Source organism: Linepithema humile, chromosome 8 (assembly GCF_040581485.1).
Source record: "Linepithema humile isolate Giens D197 chromosome 8, Lhum_UNIL_v1.0, whole genome shotgun sequence".
NCBI classification, from domain to species: Eukaryota; Metazoa; Arthropoda; class Insecta; order Hymenoptera; family Formicidae; genus Linepithema; species Linepithema humile.
In genome coordinates this window covers 8,906,805-8,929,375 of record NC_090135.1, presented here as the reverse complement: position 1 = coordinate 8,929,375, position 22,571 = coordinate 8,906,805, and the positions used below count along the sequence as shown (strand labels likewise).

The 22,571-nt window shown below is 38.8% G+C and overlaps 2 protein-coding genes across 2 annotated transcripts; one reads left to right on the top strand and one right to left on the bottom strand.

Moving 5' to 3' along the window:
* Positions 1-64: 64 nt before the first annotated feature.
* Positions 65-22,003, top strand: barc (RRM1_TatSF1_like and RRM2_TatSF1_like domain-containing protein barc). Its single transcript, XM_067360212.1, has 6 exons — positions 65-221; positions 514-1,283; positions 17,326-17,492; positions 19,632-19,818; positions 21,071-21,207; positions 21,612-22,003. The coding sequence occupies exons 2-6, from the start codon at positions 552-554 to the stop codon at positions 21,742-21,744; spliced, it is 1,356 nt and encodes a 451-aa protein (XP_067216313.1). The 5' UTR covers positions 65-221; positions 514-551; the 3' UTR covers positions 21,745-22,003.
* Positions 1,380-9,111, bottom strand: LOC105670580 (uncharacterized). Its single transcript, XM_012364172.2, has 5 exons — positions 8,728-9,111; positions 3,237-3,512; positions 2,915-3,148; positions 2,595-2,799; positions 1,380-2,477 (listed from the first exon to the last, which is right to left on the bottom strand). The coding sequence occupies exons 1-5, from the start codon at positions 8,762-8,764 to the stop codon at positions 2,240-2,242; spliced, it is 990 nt and encodes a 329-aa protein (XP_012219595.1). The 5' UTR covers positions 8,765-9,111; the 3' UTR covers positions 1,380-2,239.
* Positions 22,004-22,571: the final 568 nt, after the last annotated feature.

Genomic DNA, 22,571 nt, shown 5'->3' with positions numbered 1-22,571 from the left:
AATCTTTATATATTAATGCTTCACATAATGTATAGATGACGTTAATGTCGTAGCACCTGCTGTAGTCAGCTGTAATGGCGTCTAATATATATCGCATGTCGGTTATGTAGAATGGTTTCTGTCAGTTGTATGATAGAAATGTATAATTGTTGTTAGTGTTTATTATTATAACTACGCAAATTACTTGTTAACTAGTGCTACACTTGCCGTGGAATTGATCGGTAAGAAAAATATTGATAAACAAGACAGAATTCGTCCACTGTCAATTCGCGTCATAATTCTAACCTCTTTTCGGCAAGTTTCTATTTTATTTCGTGATTCAAATTATACGTTTGCGATTAATTTTGTTGAATATAACGCTGAAATATAACGCTATCATTAGATTGTATCAAAATGTTAGAACATATTATATTACCAATATATTTATGAAAAGCATTAACATAATGTTCGTATTTATATTTTTCCTTTGTGTTTGTGATGATATGTCAGTAACAATTTCTTTTTATATTGCAGGTTTGTTCTTTGGAAGTTGATTCAATGAATCATTAAGAATGGCTGACACAGAGTCAGTTACGGAACATACAGAAGAATCAGAGAAACAAGATGATCCTATGAAGAACTATGAGTTTGACGGCCAAACTTATATCTATACTGACAAAGCAACAAACATTACCTACAAATTTGACCAAGAGAACAATAAATGGGTGGTGAAGGAAGATAATAAAGAAAGCGTTGATAAGAAGGAGAGCTCCGATAATAAGAATTCTGATGGGATGAAAAAGAAAGAAAGCATTTGTCCTGAAGTTAGTGCAACTGGTGCTTTTGGCTTTGAGAACGACACACATACTTATACAGATCCAAATGATGGCAGCGTGTACTTCTGGGACAAAGAAAAGAACGCCTGGTTTCCAAAAGTTGATGAGGATTTCATGGCTAGATACCAGATGAATTACGGTTTCACAGATACCAGCGTATCGCAGCCAAAACCACCAGAACCTGAACAACCTCCGCCTCCACAAAAGGCTAAGGAAGAGAAGGAGCAGAGGAAAGCAGAAGCCAAGCGAAAAGCTCAGGAACCACCAACTTGGTTTGAGGTCGACGAGGCGCACAACACCGCTATCTACGTATCGGGCCTACCTCTGGATATTACTATAGAAGAACTCACGCAACTTTTCGCCAAGTGTGGCCTCATAGCAAGGGATGAGAGAGGGAAGGACAAGATCAAACTCTACAAAGATGGCAATGGTGAACCAAAGGGGGATGCTCTCTGCACCTACATCAAGGTAGGAACACACTTGAATGATTTTTATGATTTTCCTTGATATACACCCCGCTAATACAGTTTGATGTTACCGACAATATCGATTACGCCGTAAAAATTCACATCTCAGTATTTTATTAATATACATTGTTAAATGTAGGGAGTACATCGATGGTCTTACATTAACATATTTACAGACACAAAGCGGTGAAAAAATAACGAACATAAGAGTGGATCAAAAAATAAAGATACGACCTTTATCTTGCTTTCTGACTCACTCTATCTGCCTGCAATTTATTTATAAAAACTATGCGCTATGATTAACGTAAACTGATATCGCTGAATACATTTTAATTAATCATTAAGTGATGGATTATGGTGATTTATTTAATTCGTGTAACGCCGTGCAGCGACAAGCATTGACAACTTAAGATTTTTAATCAATATAAAAATTACTCACACATTACAATCTATTAATTGCGTAAGACATTGCTTTGCGAAATGGAACTAGCTTCGAAAAGATAGAGAGACGATAAGTAATTTACATGCTTTGCGATAAATACACAGAGAATATTTAGACAAATGGCAGAAATAGTGCCGCATTTTGCGATGGGCTATTTAAATATTACGAGCATTATCTATCAGTTTCACAATCGATACCTAATCTACTGATTAATCAATATATCTTCCAAATTTTCGCAAACATTTAAATAGAGGAACTTTATAAGAATTCATTTTGTGATTAATTTTGGCCACGACAGATTCTTTACGATTTTCTGCAATATTAATTTTTATAATTGCAATTATAATTATATATTACGGTAAAATGGCTGCGACAGAGCTTCGGCGATTCGATAGTATCGTTGTAGCAAAAGCTCATGCTTTATAATTTTCGCAGTGACGTATATTGTGTATAACAGAGTTATATAGCAAGGCTGCAACCGCGTAACTGTTGATGCGACATTTAAAGTTTCTTTCTTACGGTTTCAATAAAACCTCCTCCCGCGCGAAATCGTTTATTTTACTGTGGAACTGCGAGAGAACATTATTCATATCCGCCAAGCTCTGCGGCCGACGGTTGTTTGGTCCATCGCCCAGAAAAGCGCCGTACTCCTGCCCTGAGGACAATATTTGAGCAACCCTCGGCACAGCTGGTTGCAAATGAGTTCTGTTCGCACGATGTCGCGTACGCTCTCTGGACTGCGTCATCTTGTTTCTGTCAAAAGCAATTTTAATTAATTATAGAAATTGTGATTAATTAATTGCAGATCGTTAAAGACGTTTTTTTTTCACTTTTACACTATAAATTTATTTAACATAGTAAAATTAGTACTTAGAAGGTGGCCGCGATCCTAGTTTAACACCGTTGGCCCATTGTTGGTTCTCCCCTTGGTCCGCCCAATTTCTCTTCCAATTTCCTCGACTATTTTTTCTTTCATTTAATTTTCTTTGTTCGTCTAAGTATTTCTTGCCCTTTTTCCTGGGCTTCAATCTTTGGTTTTGCGGCGCGAAAGGGTCCGATTTCTTGCGTCTTCTGACTGAATGGAACAAGAATATCGCGAAATGAATATTTGAATAGTAAAAATAAAAAAAAGTCATAGGTGTAATCTTACCAACGAGTTTGAGTGTGAAAATAGCGAGTGCATTTCTCACCTAAGCGACCGGCGGGCACTTCGCATATATAATGCTTCCGTTCGACGCAGCTCCGCGCACTCCACTTGTATTTCAATGCGGGATCCATTATAATACAGTGCCACGCGTACTTCTCGGATTTCCCCGGTTCCATTTTCCCGAAACTCTGGAAAACCATCTTCTCACCCGTCACGCCCCATTCCCAAGCCATCTGCTGCCAGTTGAAAATTCCGCCGATCCATCGCTCCAATTTTGCTGTTGAGGTTCGTAGATTTGGGTGGAGTTGCGCGACGTCATAGTCAGGCGGGAATAAAAGAGGACGCGGGAATAGTTTTATACTCACTGAACTGCTCCCCCATCAAGTACTTCCTCAGTATCTTGTCCTTTCCATTTCTGTCCAGTATAGCCAGGGTGGCGTTTCTGTCCTTGCAATGAAAGTACGCGTCCCTCCATGGTGCTGTGCCGGCGCTCAAGTAGTAACAAAATCGCTTCAATCGGAAGAATCCCACGGGACACGCGAACCGTCTTACCGGTTCGTATTGTCGCACTGTCGTCGATTGATTGGTCGGCAAGGAGCTAATGCCATGGTTCGGCGAGTCCAAAATTGCCGAGGATAAACCTGAAAAAGAGAAAAGAAAATTGGTTAGATACGACGGTCGTCAATTGCGATTTTAGAAATTTTCTGGGTATCCGGAAACATATGAGATTTTGTAGAAATAAAAAACTCGAACTAATTCGATATTTTTTTGCCCGCTGTACATTGTTCGCTTTTTTAATAACTTCCAACAGGTTCGATAACTATCAGCTGTCCCGTTTCGGCCGGAATTTTACGTTCCGATAAATCTCGATATTTTGAAATGCGTACGGTAAAATGTTCTCTTTTACCGGTATAAATTATGCGCATACCTTATGGGTTTCGTTCCGAGTGAATACATTTTTGTTCCGTGGCCTTGAGCGGAATTTAAACATTATGTAACGCCGTCTGCGGTTTACGCGCGACTAGGCGCCACATCATTGCACCGCGAAGACATAACATTGAGCATTAAATTACGAAGCATTGTGTCGTAAAATAGATTATTTAACTCTATTCAGTAAGCAATGTGCAACGTTTCCAGATTTATGATTAAAACGCAAATGCCCCACTTTGATAAAACACCTGCCCGTAACTTCCGCGATGTATTTCGGTAAACATATATAAATAACTTTGTCTCTGTATTCATATGCACACCTCAAATATATATTTTATAAGCTTTATTTATTTGACAAGGAACGACAGTGAGAATCGTGCTGGCTCATTGGTGAAAAGAAGAAAAGAATTTTTCTTTATTATAATTTTGCACAATCTTTTGGTTGGAAAGGAATAAATAATTCGATTGATTGAAACTTTTGGGGCGTGACAGATCCTTCGAGCAAAATGAACTGATATAAATAGATATAAATGGAGCAGTTTTTTTTATAATAGTGACGCAATGCTGATCTGTGCATACAATAGGTACTGTTATCTATAATGAACCGCCAGATAAAGGCGCCGGTTGATGAGCTTCTCAAAATACAAACGGTGCTTCAAGTTATTTAAGACTGTAAGGATCTTTCGGAGTTGGAGAAAGTTTTGAACTAAATCAGCAGTTTATGATTCGAAATCTGAAAAAAAAAAAAAAAAAAATTAGAGCGGAAAGATTGCTCGATGTGCGGCAATATACTAGAAATCGATTTAGCTATTATAAAAGTGCTTACATAGACATCTCATCCAATTAATTACTCAAAAAGCCATTTCTGTGAGTCATCGTCGCGTAGACGAATTCCGTAGCACGCATGCCACCATAAATTTCATTTATGATACGTAATCAGTAGTAGTACTGTACGACTATTAATAAATACCAGAGATTTAACCTTTCCGCCCGCAGGCCGTCAATATGGAAAATACATTTTCGTTCGCACGACAATTACATACGAGAGTACCGGCCAAGCTTTCCTGCATCCATTTCGTAACAATTTCTAGCAGAAATTTTGATCAACAAATTGCAAAAAAAAGATTTGACCACCTTGAGTCTGTTTTCATTGGAATAATGTTTTGATATCATGCTATCAGTTTTGACCTCGATGATAAATGATGGAGGTCAATGAATTGTAAAACAACTTTGTCGTGCGTTTTTTTTATTATCTTTGTAATGAGTAGAAAAAAAATAGACATACAAGATTACGACACGTGCAAAAAAATAACGAACTACTTTTAGTCGAGATTAGCGTTATTTTATTCGTTTTTTCTTTTTTTTAATTATATTATTATTTTATTGGGTTTTGATGAAATCATCCAATCATTTCAATCGCTAATAGGAAGCACAAACAACATGTGTCGTTTTATATCGTTTAGATTTATGTTGCGTTGCACGCCAAGTAGATATTCAATTACCACTCGTCGACTCTTGATTTTAAGCTGCGATGCATATGTACGCAGGATGATACATATAGGTCGCAAATTTAAATAGGTCAGTATGGGAATTAATCAGCTATAATCGTAGCGCATGCTGAAGTGAGCACTCCACGTCTCTCGCATACAAGTACACATTCACACATTCAGAATTCCACGAGAACTGGTTTCTGCAAACAATAAAAACTAGTAGCTAACCGCTATTCCACGCCTCTTAATTAAAGCGTGATCAATATTAGTTAGTCATCGCATTGAAAATCATACTATGATCTGTAGCAATCAGAATTAATTATGACTGAATAAACAAATTAAGCAAAATGACTCAGAAGCATTCTGTACAAAAAAAAAAGTAAAAGATAATTATATGATTAAAAATTGTAGCGGTAAAATTTAAGCTGTAAAATTTTTGTGAAGTAAAATTCACGAAATGCCCGAGTTGCACATTTCTACCTTATTGTTGCACGTGAATTTGCAAACTATGCTAAAGTTTATTGTAGCTTTAGGCGCGACGATGTACGACGTGCTTTAAAATGCGAGGCATTACAGACGAGATGGCCAGCACGTACGCTGTATTTTTCATTCCGGCAGGAAATTCAGGTTCCTAGAGGCCGTGTCTAAATCTCTAATGTAGAAATTCATCCTCGTTTCCTGGTTCTGTAGTATTCTGCGGGGTAAGCGGATATTGATGACAAAATTAAATTTTCCTGCGCTACAATGTGTTTTATTCATTTCAAGAATTTAGTTCAAAGAACTTAAAATTTCATGAATCACAGAACTCTGTTTCTTAGCACTTTCGTGAGTGTGAGACAAGCGGCAATAAATTTCTTTCTGTCAGGTTTGCACTTGCGTGTATCTCTTTTGTGTAATCATTTAATTTGTATGCGTCTTCTTATCACAGGTGTGCCTACTTGCTGGCTGATACCGAAATAACTTCTACGTTCATTGCAGAAAAAAATATGGATGTAGCGAAAAAAAAAAGACGCACAGGTGGTTTATTCGCGTTAATACTCGACCGTGCAGGAAGCCACGGAAAATTGTTCTCTATTTGTAAAAGGCGTAAAAACATGATTATAGATTTATTAACATTGATTATAGAATTATTGGATATTCAAGCGTTAAATATTTACGTCGAAAAAAACCGATGTGGAAAATATGAAAAAATGTATGGAATATATAAAATTCACTTTATTAGAAATATTTTTATTAGGGACGTGCAAATACCGTCATGTATTTATAGAAAGTTGCAAAATGCCGTGGGGTGTAATTTTCGAACTCGCATAATTCCTCGACGTGCGTCAAAGTTAGTTGAAGCTGCTTCCAGCTAAACTGTTTTAATTGTAGTTACGAAGTTGATAATATTCTCAACGTCTTATCGAAAGGTTTGTTCGATCGTGTTATAACCTTCGAGCACAAATCTCCTCGAGTCATATGATATTTTCAAGCTCGTCTAATCGTCTGTTATCGATAGTCGCAACAGGGAGTCATATTTATATGGCGTATAGTCTACCCACAACTTGCACTTTCATTCATACAGCGTTTATGGCACAAGGTTAACTTCGGTGGCTTGGGTGGAAATTCTTCTCATATTTCCAGAATTTATCGCCCTTTTCACGAAACTGGTGTTATTAGCAACTAATGGAATAACCTTTGATTTTTACTTATCGCGTTATCAAAGAAAGATTAATCCGGCTCAATTAAAGTTGTAAGTTGTAACAACGTAATTAGCAGTCGAGCGATTGCGTCATTTTCACTTAAAGAAATTTTATCAAACGATCGAAAGTTTCGGACAAGATAATAATACTGGCTCGAATTTTGAATTTCTGAGTTTGCGGTGGCGGCATTGTTGCGATCTAAGCTATTCTCGACGCGTATCCGATCCGATGGTATCGTTTTGTTCGTTCCTGCCTAGATTCGATCCCGCGAAAATAGACCGTTACGTCTGCTCGGAACCTATCTATCGTCTGTCGGACGAGGACACGTGCTTCGATCGTTAATTTATTCGCGGTTTCCATCACAAGATGCACGGTAAATTATGCGCGTCCCAAAACTGTCTGCGCAACGTATTCCGTTCCACCTGCAAGCTGGTTAATCTTACATGCAAAAATTTCGCGTACGTGCGATATAAAGTATGCACCTTGCAACGTACATTCCTTTTAAGGCTCGCTCTTCGAGATTTTATTCAAAGTCAGTCGCAGTTTTTCCCGCGAAAACAACTCGATAGAAAGTTAAACAGAATTTATAATCAGAGCACACCTCTTTCAGAAGCATTGCGTGGCAAATTATTTTCAAGTATACATTTTTTCTGTCAATAATATCAGCATACTTCCAAGAACGACTCCGCAGGCTAACTATTTTTATTTATTTAATGTTTCTATCATGTCCCGCACATCGTTTACCTATGATAGTTAATGACATTCAGTTAATGACATTCGGTCACGTCATGTTTATCATGCAATCTTAAAACTCATACAAATAACAATTATATACATTATCGTGATATTATCGTTACATTATCGTAAACTCTTAGCCTATCTCAAGCTGTTATTACGCTGCCAATTAGCAAAGTACGTAACTGCTAATGGGTACAAATAACTAAGTCAACTGTGTCTCAGCATTGAACGTATCTTAAGATATCTTCTCACGATTACGCTTACAACATTCCAAGAATTATCACAAATATTCTTAGCGATATCTAGTATTCCTTTTAAGTTTGTTCCAATGCCCTAATTAATTTATTTATCAGTGAATGAATGAGTGGCAGATAAATTTGTAGAAATTAAATTACATTGTAACAAATATAAAAAATTATTTTTACATTCTAATTATTTAATACATAAATCTAATTTACAAAAATCGAGTTTTGCAGAGAGAATTATAATAGATATCAAAAATGAAATTTGTTATTTTAATTGATTTGATATATCGTTTTGCAATTGATATTATTTGTATCTCAATGGTTAGCAAAATTGCGATGGGGGTTAAATATATAAACACGTGTTAATTATATCATTATGATATTGTGCTGGGCAACGTAATTACAGGAGGGAGGTCGATCCTTTTCCGCTAAATGACCGTTTATTACTATAATTTCGTTGTTTCAATGAAATTGGTCTCTGTTCATACTGGCATCCACCAATCTTCGCAAATTGGATAAGATACTCCAAGCTTTTGCAGAGTACTTTGTCTGAATACACACATTTCGCTGTATTATGACAATTTGTTAATTTTTAATTGCAATTCGCATTTCAGGATTTAGTATAATCGTTTTTTTTTTTCTATTTCTTTGAATGAATCGCATCTCCTTGTGTTCACTCTCGGATCGTTACATCTCGGATCGTTTCTTTGATTAGAATCATCCGCTACCCGCTACATCCACTTTGCGCACTTTACGGAAACTATTAATTACCTGCGACGCACAGAAACAGGATCCAGCACTTCCACATGACTATATCCCACACACGTCGTTTACTCGCCGGAGTACTCGATACAGAAGTCGCGATACGCGTGCAAGATCGTCCTCATTCTCGTTCCTTGAACCTCGTCTCGCTTCCGATTTCACACATTGGCAATCACCGCTTCGCGAATTCGCGAAACCGTGTGACAAAAAAAAATCGATTGATATGATTTTGCCACTCTTGCTCACGTCGGGACTCGAAGTACTTTATCGCGATCGATGGGGTGCCCAGACTATCCGGATGTAGAGACCGTTCTACGGCAAAGGTCCGCGGCCGACTGAAGCCGCTGCTTCCATTCCGCTCGGCGCGTACCTTCGCGCGCTCTGAGCTTACGAGCGGAATTCTCTCGCGCCTCCCCTATCGCCAGATGCTACCGCGATCGTTTTCTAGATCCGAGGAGCCCACAGATCCCTCATAGAGAGAATCTGTTTGGCTTACCACCCGGTTTCGCTCATCACACGCTTCACGCTGTTATTCGCGCAGATCGCTGAGGCGGACTATTCACGCTTTTAATTCGTGTTTTCTGCTTATTTTTCGAATATGACGCTTTCGCGAGGAAACATCTCATCAAAATCTTTCACGCTCGCATGCATAACAGTTATTTTTGTCGCATTACTTCACGCTTTATACAAAAATACTAAAATTGGAACAAAATTTTTTAAACATTCTTTTATTATTTTTAAATATTCCGAAGAAAACCTTCAATATCTCCCATTCACCTTGATCTTTATGATGATTTCGAAATAATGGAATTTATCACTACGCATGGTATATGAACACATGAGATTTAATGATTTCTGTTCACGTTTTGCATAATGCCACGAATGTATCGTCTTAGAACTCAAGGATAGATGAACTTAGTAGGCATAGAGCGTGCGATAATTATGTGCCAACATGTACGTATTATTGAACAAACTTGCCGCAGCTGCGTTGACAACTCGCGAAATGTTTGAGAAACTGCGCGTCAACAAAACTAAAGTGCTTATATTCATCTGCGCTGAATATAATTACTGTAAAGTGAAGCTGGAACGTATATCAGCATCAGTTTTTCAACTCAGAGTGAGAAGGGATCAAGGCGATATGATGTCGAAAAAATTTATAGCTAAGAGAGTTTCGTGAATATCGAAACAGGAAGAAAACGAATCATTATTATCATTTTGGCATATTAAATGAGGCTAGATTATGTAAACATTAATATTAAAGTGAGTAAAAAAATAATCTATGCAAAAGCGGTTCCGATGATCGTAATTTGAAATTATTGCAGAATTTATGACACTAAAAAAGAATTATTCGAGAACACTTCAGCTGTATTCTTATCTACTGATTCACAATATTTCTGTTTAATCGCTGAATAATGTTTGAATAAACCTGAAATGCTAATAATGTCATTAATTAGTATTAAATCCGTGTGACAATCGATACGTTGACAAATTCATTCAATAATATGTAAAAGTATTATATGAAAGTGTTACCTCTCAAATTGGACGTACACTTCTCTAAAATATTATCGCGCTGCCAGAGCGGTTTTCGTTTAATGGCAGGCTGCCAATTGGGTGCATTAACATCTGTCCGATAGTATCTTTCGGAGAGTTAACGTCCAAATGAGGTTGATTGTAAAATGTAACAGAAATAGAAGAAAGTGTCGGCAAATTGAGATATCGCAGAAGCTAAAAGCGTAATTCGCTACAGTTAAATCGGATTTGGCAAATCTTGTGCTTAATATAATTTCCACCAGTTTTAGCACTTGCGAGTATTTGGCACGGCCGAATGTGTTCGAGTTATGAGACAATAATCGTAGAAGTCAGGGATTGAATTGAAAGAAAAAAACGCACTCGAAAATATTTCGAGGATTCTGATTATTGCATTACATATTTACACGCAGTCAGAAATATCGTACGTTTCATTTTACTTAATAACTTGGAAAAATACGCCGACCGCGCTCGGTCATGAAAATTATTATGCACTCTGTACGGCGCCTGCAGTCGCTATCACAGTTGCATAATTAAGTTATATCCAAGTCTCTCCTTTTTACGATAGATAGCTATTTTTGCATAGAGTTTATCGCGCGCAGTGAATGTATAAATAACGATATTATTTTAATTAACACGATGATGAAACTATTTCATTCCAATCGCCGATAACATTTAAATATTGTACAATTTAATCATGCGCAGATAATTTGGAGTATTTAAATATTGCACGTCGAATGCAGGATTTAAAGAATATTTTATGCTCTTGACATCAAAGCGCGCGTTTTATTTAATTTTTTTTTTAATTTTTTTTTTTTTATTATTACACGAGTTGCATTTTTGCGAGGGAGTCGGGCAGGAGGGGGGGATTACGTTCATGACGTACTATGACGGCGATTCATTTGCACATTCCTGATGCTTTGAAAGGTACACGGGGAATGCTGCAATTCGCGGAATTGCAATTTGGGGTGGGCTGATGACTGCGTGCCTGAAATCACAACGGAACGATTGACAGATTCAAGTAATTCTAGATATTGCATCAGACATTATGGAGATGTAGACGTCGCGAACATGTTTATGGCTTGGGAATCATCGTCACCATACGATTACGTCAGTGTAACATTACGTCAAGTCAGCCATTTCGAAGTGTTAGATCACTTTTTCCGCGCTTGAATAATCTTATCGTCATATGAATGTTTCAAATCGCTCTCTCGCAGACACACGCATTGTTCCTTCGGCGTTTGCATTTTAAAACACGAGTCTTTCGATACCTGGAATAAATTTTCTATTATATTATATTTTTAATATTGAACTTTATTTTTCTCCTTTAATATTTTAAATTCAGGATAAGTAAAAACGTAGTGCAGAGAGGTTTTATTCCAAACACGTTTTCTGTATTGAGCAAAATCACGTACATTTTAACGCACGTTACGTGCATTTCCAAGTTTCTCTCAAGGAGATGCGGGAATACGTTAGGCAAATGAAATTATGCAAAAACTGGATCAGCGATGAAATTATGCGAAAATAGATATTTGGCACTTGAGAAATTAGTATTCTTAAAATTTAGATTAACTGTAATGCTGTTATGCTGTACAGATAACATATTATCGCCATTTGCCACTGCAATCGAGGCGTTGAGAACTCGATCTCGTCGAGACTGTCCCGACTAGATTTACTGACGTTCTTCATCGCGTGCGTTTGCCGCGAAAGGAAACGATCGGCATTTTCGAGCGAGCAGGAAGGTCAGGTGCATCGTACATCATTAAAGCTTCCTGCTGTTAGGGTGAGACATCTGATACGTTGACTGTAGAAACTGTAGAAACTATTTGTAAAAAAAACATTTACTCTTAAAATAGTTAAATAGCGCTTCACTCAGCATCCTCGGCCATGTGTAGCCAGTAGAAGACCACAGGAAATACCGAAATAACGGATGTCTCGCCGCCGGCGACGCACATATTCATTCATTGCTTTCCGTCACGTGGAAATTTCGCCGCTGCAAATTCTCCATTTGCGGGATCATAATTTCTGCCGCGTTTGTCGTTTGTTAAACATCGAGGCGTTAACAGTTTCCAATTGTACCGTCGCCGAGAAGCCGCTCGTCCCTGTGGCGCAAAAACGACGAGCAACAAAACCGCCGATTTTTTTACGAGCGCTCCCGTGCGCGCTCGCGCGCACTTCAGACCTTATGGAATCCCGGAAACCGGTTTTGCAAAATGTGCCGCGAGTATATACGTCTGCAATGCGTGTCGTCTCTTAGAAAAGGAAAGACACTGCGCCTAATATGGGGAGAGCTTTATCGCGCGGGCTCTGCAGTTTCTCGATTGAAAACAATGAAACGAAATGGCGAAATAGCGCGCATTGAAACTCAATCGTAAGCCGGACGAAATATTTATCAAACGTTATGCTCGAAGAAATTGCAGATGAAAATTTGCCCACACGATATCTTGGTGAGACACAAACAAATTATTCTCTTCACGAGATTCATAAAAATTTTATGTCAGTTGACATTCTAATAGAATGTCAAGTTGTCGCGCAACAGAATTTAAATATTGCATCATTCCGAATAAAATACAGCGATAGGAAATGCGTTGTTAGAAAATGATTTGATTCTAATTTAAGTACGTTTTGATGATTAGAATCTTACTCTTAGTTCGAGAGACATTCTGCAGCCTGTCTCGGCGTTTATCTGCAAACTAAAATGCATCCCGAAATACGCTTCTCAAGAGAAACCGGAGATGGCTGGTACCACTTGAGATATCACGCTGCAAGATACGGCGATACATTATCTCGCGTACAAGCATGAGATTATTTTATAGTAAATACCGCATCTCAAATGAGTAATATTTTATCGATCTCAAAAATCGCATTTTATTATATCTGTCAATTTGATCTGAGCAAAATTTTTTTTCCCGACATTTACATGATAATAACGACTTTCATCGCGACTTTTTGCGTTAAGGACTGCTTGATTGGCGTCGCAATTTCACGAGGCAAATTAGGCCATAAAAATTCGTCGCGCGCTTTCCGCAATGACACGTTCGGTGTAACTGTAAATCGGCCACGGTGTAATGAAACTTACATGCGCGATCGTCGTGCGCAATTGACTGACTCATCTCTGGAATTTCTCGCGATGCAAATTAGTGGGACAGTCGCGATCTTAAATGTCAATAGTGTAGGCGTAGCACCAACGGCGCGATCGTTTTAATGATAATTCAGTCTGACCCTTCGTCTGAGTTGACGTTGCGCGCGATATAGTCCTCGTCAAGTCAACGCGACGACGTCATTGTTGCTCGGCACGCTTTATGATTTAGTCCTTGCATCCAAATTGCGAATTAGGAAGGCGATGAAATATTGCTGGAAGCGTTTTTACTTACCAGACTAGCTTCAACTTCTTGGTATCGGAGATCTTTTCCACCGACAGCCTCTTTCGAGCGAGTCTGTACAGCGCGTTCCTTAGCTTTGCACTTCAACCTGTCTCTTCAATTACGAGAACTTGCAAGTGAGCGGAATACGTAAGGCCGCCGTGTAACGTTAGAGGAAGTAACGATCTGTCGGACGATGCTTTCTTCTTGAAAAGATGTTTCTTTTTTTTTTTTTTCTTTTACATATTAACTTTCCGCGAGGATTTCCGTGAATCATCTTGTCGCGTGCGCAACCGGTATTTAATGCATGTCAGGGAGAAATTTTGGCCGAGCGCCAGTATAGTAATGATAATAGACGTCGGCTAACTATAGTTGCTTAGGAGGGAACGTCAGTATTCATTTCGAATCGTGTTAGGAACACGACATCTCGCAATAATGATGATGCATGGCACTTCGAAATCTCGTCTCTCTATCATTAATCAACGCTGCAGGCTACGGATAAATGAATAGTTCCGATATTATCTCGTGTACATGCGCATCGTTTTGCATTCATTCAGCTTCTTGTAGTATGATAATGCAGCTTTATTATTCTATGATATCTGAAACTCATATTTGCATGATTGCATCATTGCGGGCGTTAGTCACTAAAGAAATCACACCGCGCGATGTGTGCACTCGGCGGGGAATCTTATCTTATCAGAGAGCACTTTCGCATGCAGTTAGCACGTAATTGTTTAATTTATGTATTCTTGGTACGTGGCTGTGTGACTGCGCGGAAAATGAGAGAACCGAGCGGCACGTAAGCACACGAAGGCACGCTTTTCCGCCGAAAGCGCCATTCATATGCGTTACCTGCAAACGTGTTAATAAGAGGAAACTCGAGCGAGTTTAAATAATCTCTCTGGTGGACGGGGAAAATATTACTCAGGGACGTGACCGCACCGCTGACGATTGTAACGTGTTACGTGTGTACCGAGCGGTGGAACGCGTATAATTTAAACGTGAACTGGATGCCGCGGGTATACTGTAATTGCAGTGATCTAACATAGGCCGTGCCGCTGAGATGACCGCGGGAGCTGCGTCTGGGTGGTCGAGCGGCCTGACAATAAGTCCGATCCCGTTCTCGCCGGTCGTTATGCGCGGGGCTCACAGCGCCCTCGATAGACTGAAATCATTCCCACAAAAGCAGCATTTTAATCATCGCTGGGCGTTTACGAGCGAGCAACGATAATCTATCTCGCTACGCGCCGATTATGTAGATTACCATTTCACGCGTTATCTAGTCGACACGCGCGTGGCCGTGCAATCCCCACCTTAATCTTGTTTTAGCGGAGTAGACCTTAAATCAAAGCGTTTCCGAGAAACTAGTCCTAATGGGGGAGGGGAGGGGGGAGGATAATTCGTATGAGCCGCGTGATCGCTTCCTCGATAGCGTATAATGAATACTTACCGGGTATCGAAATCTAACAGTAATATTCGCGGCGTGGAAATAGCGCTGTCTCATGGAAGACAGATTGCGCGATAGGAATTGAGAAAGGAGATTCTATTTAAATCACTTGGCGAGAGTCCTGTGGAGATGATGACGTCAGCAGTCGTGTCGCTTTCCGCTCGCGCCGGTTAAGGGCTAAACGAAAGCGAGACGTGTTGAAAGAAAAAGGAAAAAAAAAAAAAAAGAGTGGAGCCTCGAGGCTGTCTGGCGCGTGGGTGTGCAGGATGATGCGTCAAAGGAATGGCGAGGCCCTTTTATGTTTGCAGGTTCTTAAGGTGTGCTTAAGGTGAGCCTTAGCCCTTGCGTGGGTATCCTTGAATCCAGAATTCCCACGTGCTCATGAATACAGCGTCAAAATTAGATGCTTTCTTTTTGTTTAATTCTCTCTAAAGAGATGAAATTCTTGTAAAAATGGCTATGAGCACTCGATTTGTAAGAATTTTACAAAAAATCGAATTGAATTTGTGAATTATTCTTCCTTTCGGCTTCCGTTCGGTCGATAGTGGAGAGACGAAAAGAAATGGCGAATCGTCTCGAATCTAGGAATTTCGACCCTAAGTGGGTCGACGGTAAATCATTGCGTCTTTGAATACTTCCTGGAATATATTCTTTGCTTGGTTTCTCGATCTCGAGATATCAAGCACAGCAGGGAAGCCTATTTTTTAGGTCATCGTTACAAGGGAGACTTGTCTCCGGATCGTTACGTCATTCATCGTCGGCATCACTCCGTGTGCACATTTAGACACTCACCATTCTGGTTGTGTGTTGCTTCATCGCGTATTATCACGCCGAATGCGTGCGAGACGAGAGCCAGTCCCAAAAAATTTACATTACAAATTTTATTTCTCATAACGAATTATGAATAATGCACAATTTATTTTATTTATAAGTTCAGAAAAGATTTTTGTAAAAATATATTTGAATGATGCGCACAACTTTGGTCGAATAACTATTGTTGGATGTCGTGCTGCAAGGATTTTTTTCTCCGAGAATTTCCATCGCTGTGAAAAGTTTTTCTCGAATTTTGCCAAAGTATTTTTCTTTGTAAATTTTATTTGCGCGCCCTATATCGACGCATAATAATTGCGTCATAGCTTTCTTTAAAGAATGAGAAGAGTGTTGGCAAATATTATTTCCTGTCCTATTTCCGTCTGTGAATAGTGCAGTTAAAATGACCCTAAGCTGTTTATATGTTACGAAATTTTGTAAATAAGCGTGACACCATTACCGCGGAAACGGATTTGCTATTTCTGATAAATATATTATACGCTTTTAAACGTATCTAATGCCTAAAACGAACGATGGCGTAACAGCTGAAAATGATTCTTGGAATACTATTGCGAGTATAGTTGACGATCTATATATAGCTTCCAGAAGATGTTTGTCAGAATGATACGTTATTTAAGTTTTTATGACGCCTCCATACAAGATCTGCGAGATTTCTTTGAAACCATTAAAAAGCCTCAGAAATATAACTCGATTTTGACAATATAAAAGTGGATGGCCGGCTCGAAAGTTCGAGATTCACGTTTAATCACTAATCTCACTAATCTCTAATCTTCTGATCTTTGGTTAAAGTTTTTTTTTTAAAATTTGTTTTTACGTGCTACTGAAGATTCCCTCGAATATTTTTTCTCATAAAACTTGGAAAAAAGTTTTTAACAACATCTTTAAGTCATTATTGAAAGCAATGATATAATTTAAATTAATTTAGTTTATTATTTATTTATGGGCTAATAAGATTGCGGCAGAGAATTTTAATTATGCGAGCAAACATACGACAGGTTTTTCCGCAAGACCGGATTGCGTAATGAAAGGACCGAGATCCGCTTAATTATAAGTGGCCGTTAAATGAGAAATACGCCCACATTCCATAAATTTAGAGTCAGTCCTTTCGCGTGTAAGCCGGAATTTGTTTTTTTTTTTTTTTCTTTCGGCGTAATTATTGTGGGCGTAACCGGCTGATGAAACGTATTTAAATTGATCGCGAATTTTTATCACGAACCTATCACCCACACATCGCCAGGTAACAATGGCGCTCCATTACTTTGGCACAATAAGTAGGAACTGCAGCCTATTAACGCTGCCTATTTCACGTCCTGCGTTAATTACTTTTGGTACAAGACACGCCAAAAACTTTTTAAATCGCCATATCTGTTTTTCATTTAATCACAAATGAGCATTAACGCATTCGCGACTCCTCATCTGATTATTTAAAACTTGTTTCAGGTCGAGTCGGTGGATCTGGCGCTGAAAATCTTAGACGGCTCGCAAATCCGAGGAAAAACGCTGTCGGTTCAGAGGGCGAAGTTTCAGATGAAGGGCGCATACGATCCCGCGTTGAAGCCGAAACGGAAAAAAAAGGACAAGGAGCGGCAGAAGAAGATGCAAGAAAAGTGAGTCTTTACAAGCTTCATAAGTATTTACATGTTGAAGCGCCAAGCGACGTTAAGAACTGTTATTAAAGATTAATTAACATTTGAATAGTAGTTGCCAAACAAATACTTGTCGTGTCAAGTGCTCGCGGCGACGCTTAAAGCACGTGTGGTGTCACTTCCTCGGGCCCGTATATAACTCGTGCTCGCCGTTGCGAAATCGAGACGGTCGCGTTTCTCCTCGGTTTTCTCCGGTCCATTCATCTCTCTTTTCGCTCGCGTTCGTGCGAGACGGCGTATCCCTCGGGGATCAAGATACGTTTCAGCCACGATGCATCCGCCGCCGCGCGTGTGCATCTTATTAAGGCTTCTACGCACCGCGGTACACACGTGTCGCAAGCGGCTCGTTTAAGCGGCATGCTCTCGAATCACGATGCGTGTTATGCGATGCTTGATAACGTATGATTAAAAAAAGAGGGGGGGGGGGAGGAAAAAAAAAACGAGCTCGTGATACGTGTTCCGCATTACACGTGCCGCGATGTGTGTAAAGGCTCTTATAATTGCACTGCCATCGGCTTTGGATTTGCAGCCGCCAGACTGCTTGGCGTTGGCGGTTCCGGCAGAGGCAGCTGCGCACGTCGATTACCCACATTTAGTCTGTCCGTCTGTGCATACAGGCCGGCCCAAAATTATGCGGGCACGGCGTATTTACAAACGGATTGTTGCAGCAAGCAGCAGCTTAACCAGTTAATCGAAGCGTATGATTATGCCGAATGACATTGACTTTGTCTAGCGCATGCTTCAATGTATTCAACGATTGTTTCGTATGTATAATGAAAGCTAAATTATTTATGATTAAAGACAGAGACGCTTGATCTAAAGGACATTCTTTACGGATTCAATCAATTAGAATCAGATTAAAGTGCAATTATAATTAAATTTAGGAACAATCATAATTTTCTTCAAGTAAAGCAGTTCTTATGATATTTATATCTTGCGTCTCGTGGGCGTCGTTCTTAATCGTCGGTCTTAATCTCTTCGCGCCATCGAGTCTTATTGCATTGTTTGGTCGCGACGGTATCTTTGTCGTCTTCATCGTTGCATCGCCTCGTTATCCGGCGTAGGTCGCGAGCGCAGGGTCAACGCCCTGAACTTCGCGAAAACCAGTTATTGGCGAACGTTACAGGCCCACGTTCGCCGGCCGGAAGTTTGCTCCTTGCAACATGCTCTTTCGACACCCGTAAATTGTCGTATAGCATTTCCTATCGGCATTATCTCCGCCGAGTTGTTCCGAGAAGGCGAATCGTGAGCCACGATCGATCAATCATCGCGCCAGTTCTCACGGCTGACGGGTTGGTCTTGATTATGCAACTCGGCACCGACAATTTGCGCCCTATCAGTCTGCGTTTGTCGGCATCTTTAACCATTGAGATACGTCAGTCAATAATGGCAGCAGCGAGTTGACGTGATATCGTGATAGCTCGGAGAACCGAACGAGATGCAGAACCCATAATTCGCTGATATCTTCGTCAGTACGATACCTCAAGATACATGCTGTTAAAACTTCTCGCAAACATTGCTAATAGGAATTTAAGTATATAGAAACGAATTTTCGGAATGTAGATAGTCGATAAATAAGGCGGATGGAAAGATAGGCAACTCGGTCACTTGATCTATATACATATATATCGGTTTATTGCGAACATATGTGTGAGGGATATTGAATAGCTGATCGTCGATTCGCCTTCCAGGTAGTAAATCGCGTTTTCCTTGAAACCGCCCTTGCTCGTGATCAGACTCTCTTGTGAAATCGAAGCTCTCTTCCAGAATTGTCGGAACAAATTCACGTTATCAGGCGCTTTTTAAAAGCAAATCAAAGAAATATCTCCCTGCTCCAAAAATCGAGCCAATTGTCTATTCAACTGTACCGACTAATCTGATTTGTCGTCGGATCGCTGGCGGAGGTCATGTTCCGTTCATTATTTCGGCTCTCGGGGGGACAACATTTTTTCCGCGGCGAGAGAGAGCTCTTGATTGCCGACAACATTTCATTTGTATATCTATATTATATCGCTTACAGGAGGAAAAGCAATTACAATCAATTTAAATGCAAATCTCATATCTTCCATTATCCTTATGTCGTTGCTTATTTGTTTGTAGATTATTCGATTGGCGACCGGAGCGCATGCGGGGTGAACCGTTGAAGTGTGAAAGGGTTGTTATTATAAAGAACCTTTTCACCCCGGAAGATTTCGACAAAGAGGTGCAGCTGCTTCTGGAGTATCAACAGGATATCCGATCCGAGTGTCTGAAGTGCGGGGACGTCAGAAAAGTCATCATTTATGATGTGAGTTTTTCTTTATTTCTTCGCACTATTCGATAAAAACTATTAATAATAATAATGCAAAATTTTTAATTCTTGGGTATTTTATAAATCGGAAAATTAGATATCGCGAATTAAAATCAATTCTTGATACGCAGGCTTAAAACAAGATTTTTGCAAAACCGTTATGTTTTCCACACTGCGAGTGATCTTTTTGAGTACCGTATTTTTAGCGAATACATTTCACAGAAAAGGCGAATTGAGAAACGCCTTCGAAAGGGGATGCCCCTAGCCCCATAAATCGGCGGAAGGCAAGACACTCCCAGTCTTTGCGCCTCAGCCGTGAAGTTATTCAATGTCAAAGCGCATTCCATCCTGACGACGTGTGACTCCTATTTCGCTTCGCTTGTTCTTATTTCTTTTTTTTTATATAGCTGTTTATTTAATTCTGTCTCCCTTAATCCCTTTTCTGAAATAAAAAATTTAAGATTACCTTTATTTTTTATAGTAGGAATTTATATTTTTTATTGCAACGTCTTTTTTTATCCGTTGCTTCAATCAACTTTGTCTGAAATATTTGTTTATTCGGTTAATGAATTTTTAATTCAAGGAAGACTTGAATATCTCGAAAATTATATATAAATTAATTTTATTATACTGGTTTTCTGCGTTTGGTCGTCACGCAAAATAGCATCGATTTAGAAAGTTACGCAAGAAATTTCATATTCCGCTATGTAATTTAGGCATCTCGCTGCTATTTTTTTTTACTTTGGAAACACGTGTTAGCGCCAATGTGTTCTTGATGAATCATGACCTATTAGTGTCGTGCTTGTGTAAGATATAAGTCATGGATCAAAGGAGATCCGCTGATAGTTTTACGGAACCTTAAAGTAATTTTTTAATTCATAAGAAAATAAGGATTTGAAAATATTGCGTTAAAAATAAATTTTTTTTTCAAAATTACATTAAATCAATATTTGTATTAAAAACAAAATAATTATTTAATTATTTATATATAGACTTTGATTTATTTAAGTCAGTTAATTGCGTTTAAATATGTAAATATCAGAAAAGTTTTTTTGAAAGTTTGCTAGCAAAATATAATATTGTTTTTATTACAGAATTCAAAATTTATTATTATTTTTCCATACTTTATTTAATTTCTAACGTTAACGTTGACTCCAATAGACAGCCTGTTGCTGTTCAATAAAATAGAATGATCTGCATAGGGCGATTCGCGCTCTACGGAGCGCTTTTATGTCTTTTCTTTTCTTAGAGGCATCCTGAAGGAGTAGCGCAGGTCACATTCCGAGAGCCGGCAGAAGCACAAGCCTGTGTGCAGCTTTTGAACGGCCGTTGGTTCAGCAAGAGGCAGATCTCGGCGGAGATCTGGGACGGCAAAACCAAGTACAAGTAAGTTATACCACGCTGCTTCCTACTATACCGGCTTCAGGGTCAATACTACCGATAGTTGTTGATGCAGACATTTCTACATTTTTTTACATATTTGCTTGTAAGATTATTTGCATAAAAGATTATGTAAATAATGTTCATCTTTTCGATGTTTTCGAAAAATGTTGGATAATATTTATGTTCTTCGTTCTTGTTCATCGACTGAGCAATTAATATTGAGTATCTCTTGTGGTATGCATACTATTTATTCAGTTGCTGATAAATTCTTTTTTGTTTAAATTAGTAATAAATGTTGTGTTGCACAGATTTTTTTTTTCAACACGTTATCAACTCATATGTATCTCAATAAATCACTGCATGCAGTCAAGGATCTCGCTGTAAATGTATCGAAATGTGTTTTTTAGAATTACAGAAACTGATGCAGAAATTGAAGCGCGATTGGATAAGTGGGACAAATATTTAGAGCAAGAAGATGAAGAAAAGGAGAAGGCGCGGGCAGCGAAAAGTAGTCGCGAAGAACAAAAAGGATCGCAATGAGATTGCGTCCTGAAATAAAATTGTAATATTTTGCGAATTCTATTTTCTTGATTTACAGAAGTACTCGTCGTCGTTTCATTGAATGTTGAACTCAAAGGTTTTTCCTTGGGCGTTTTAATGAGAATGCGATGATTAATCGATCCTGTCACAACGGCGTGGTTGTGATTATAAGTTGCTCGCAATCTTTGTCGCTGAATCGGCGCTACTGTTGCATTAGTAATATATTTTAGTCATTGCAACAATAAAGCTATCTCTCCGAGCTGTTCTCTTATATTGCATCCACTCCTCGATATCATCGTTACATCAATCCATATTAATTGCCTCATTAATCCTTATTTCCCAACTGGCATAGCAAAAAAATAATGATAAAGCGATATCAAGTATGCATAAGAGAAAAATAGTATATAAGAACTAATTTTAAAAATATATATTAATTTTAAAAATATATATTAAACATTTATATTATTAAAAAATTAAATGGAAAATGTCATAATGATCAAAACTGCAGCGTCACGTTAATATTATAATCTTTTAACATTTTAAAAAAGTTTTATACGATCAAAACAGGATGAGGACAATGATCGTGGGAACAAGAAGAAAGAGAGAGAAAGAGGAGGAGGAAAGAATCTCTTGGAATTCCCTAATTTGCTATTTTAGCGTTCCTGGCAATCTCCTTTCGTTGGACTCCAGCGAGAGAGCCGCGGTTGATCTATCAAAAAACACGGTTTTGCAGCATCCCTGGACCGTGGCGCGCTTTCTTGAGCGATCCGCTCAAGAAAATAAATCCCTTATAATTCACGTAAATGTTATTATATCGGGGATATTTT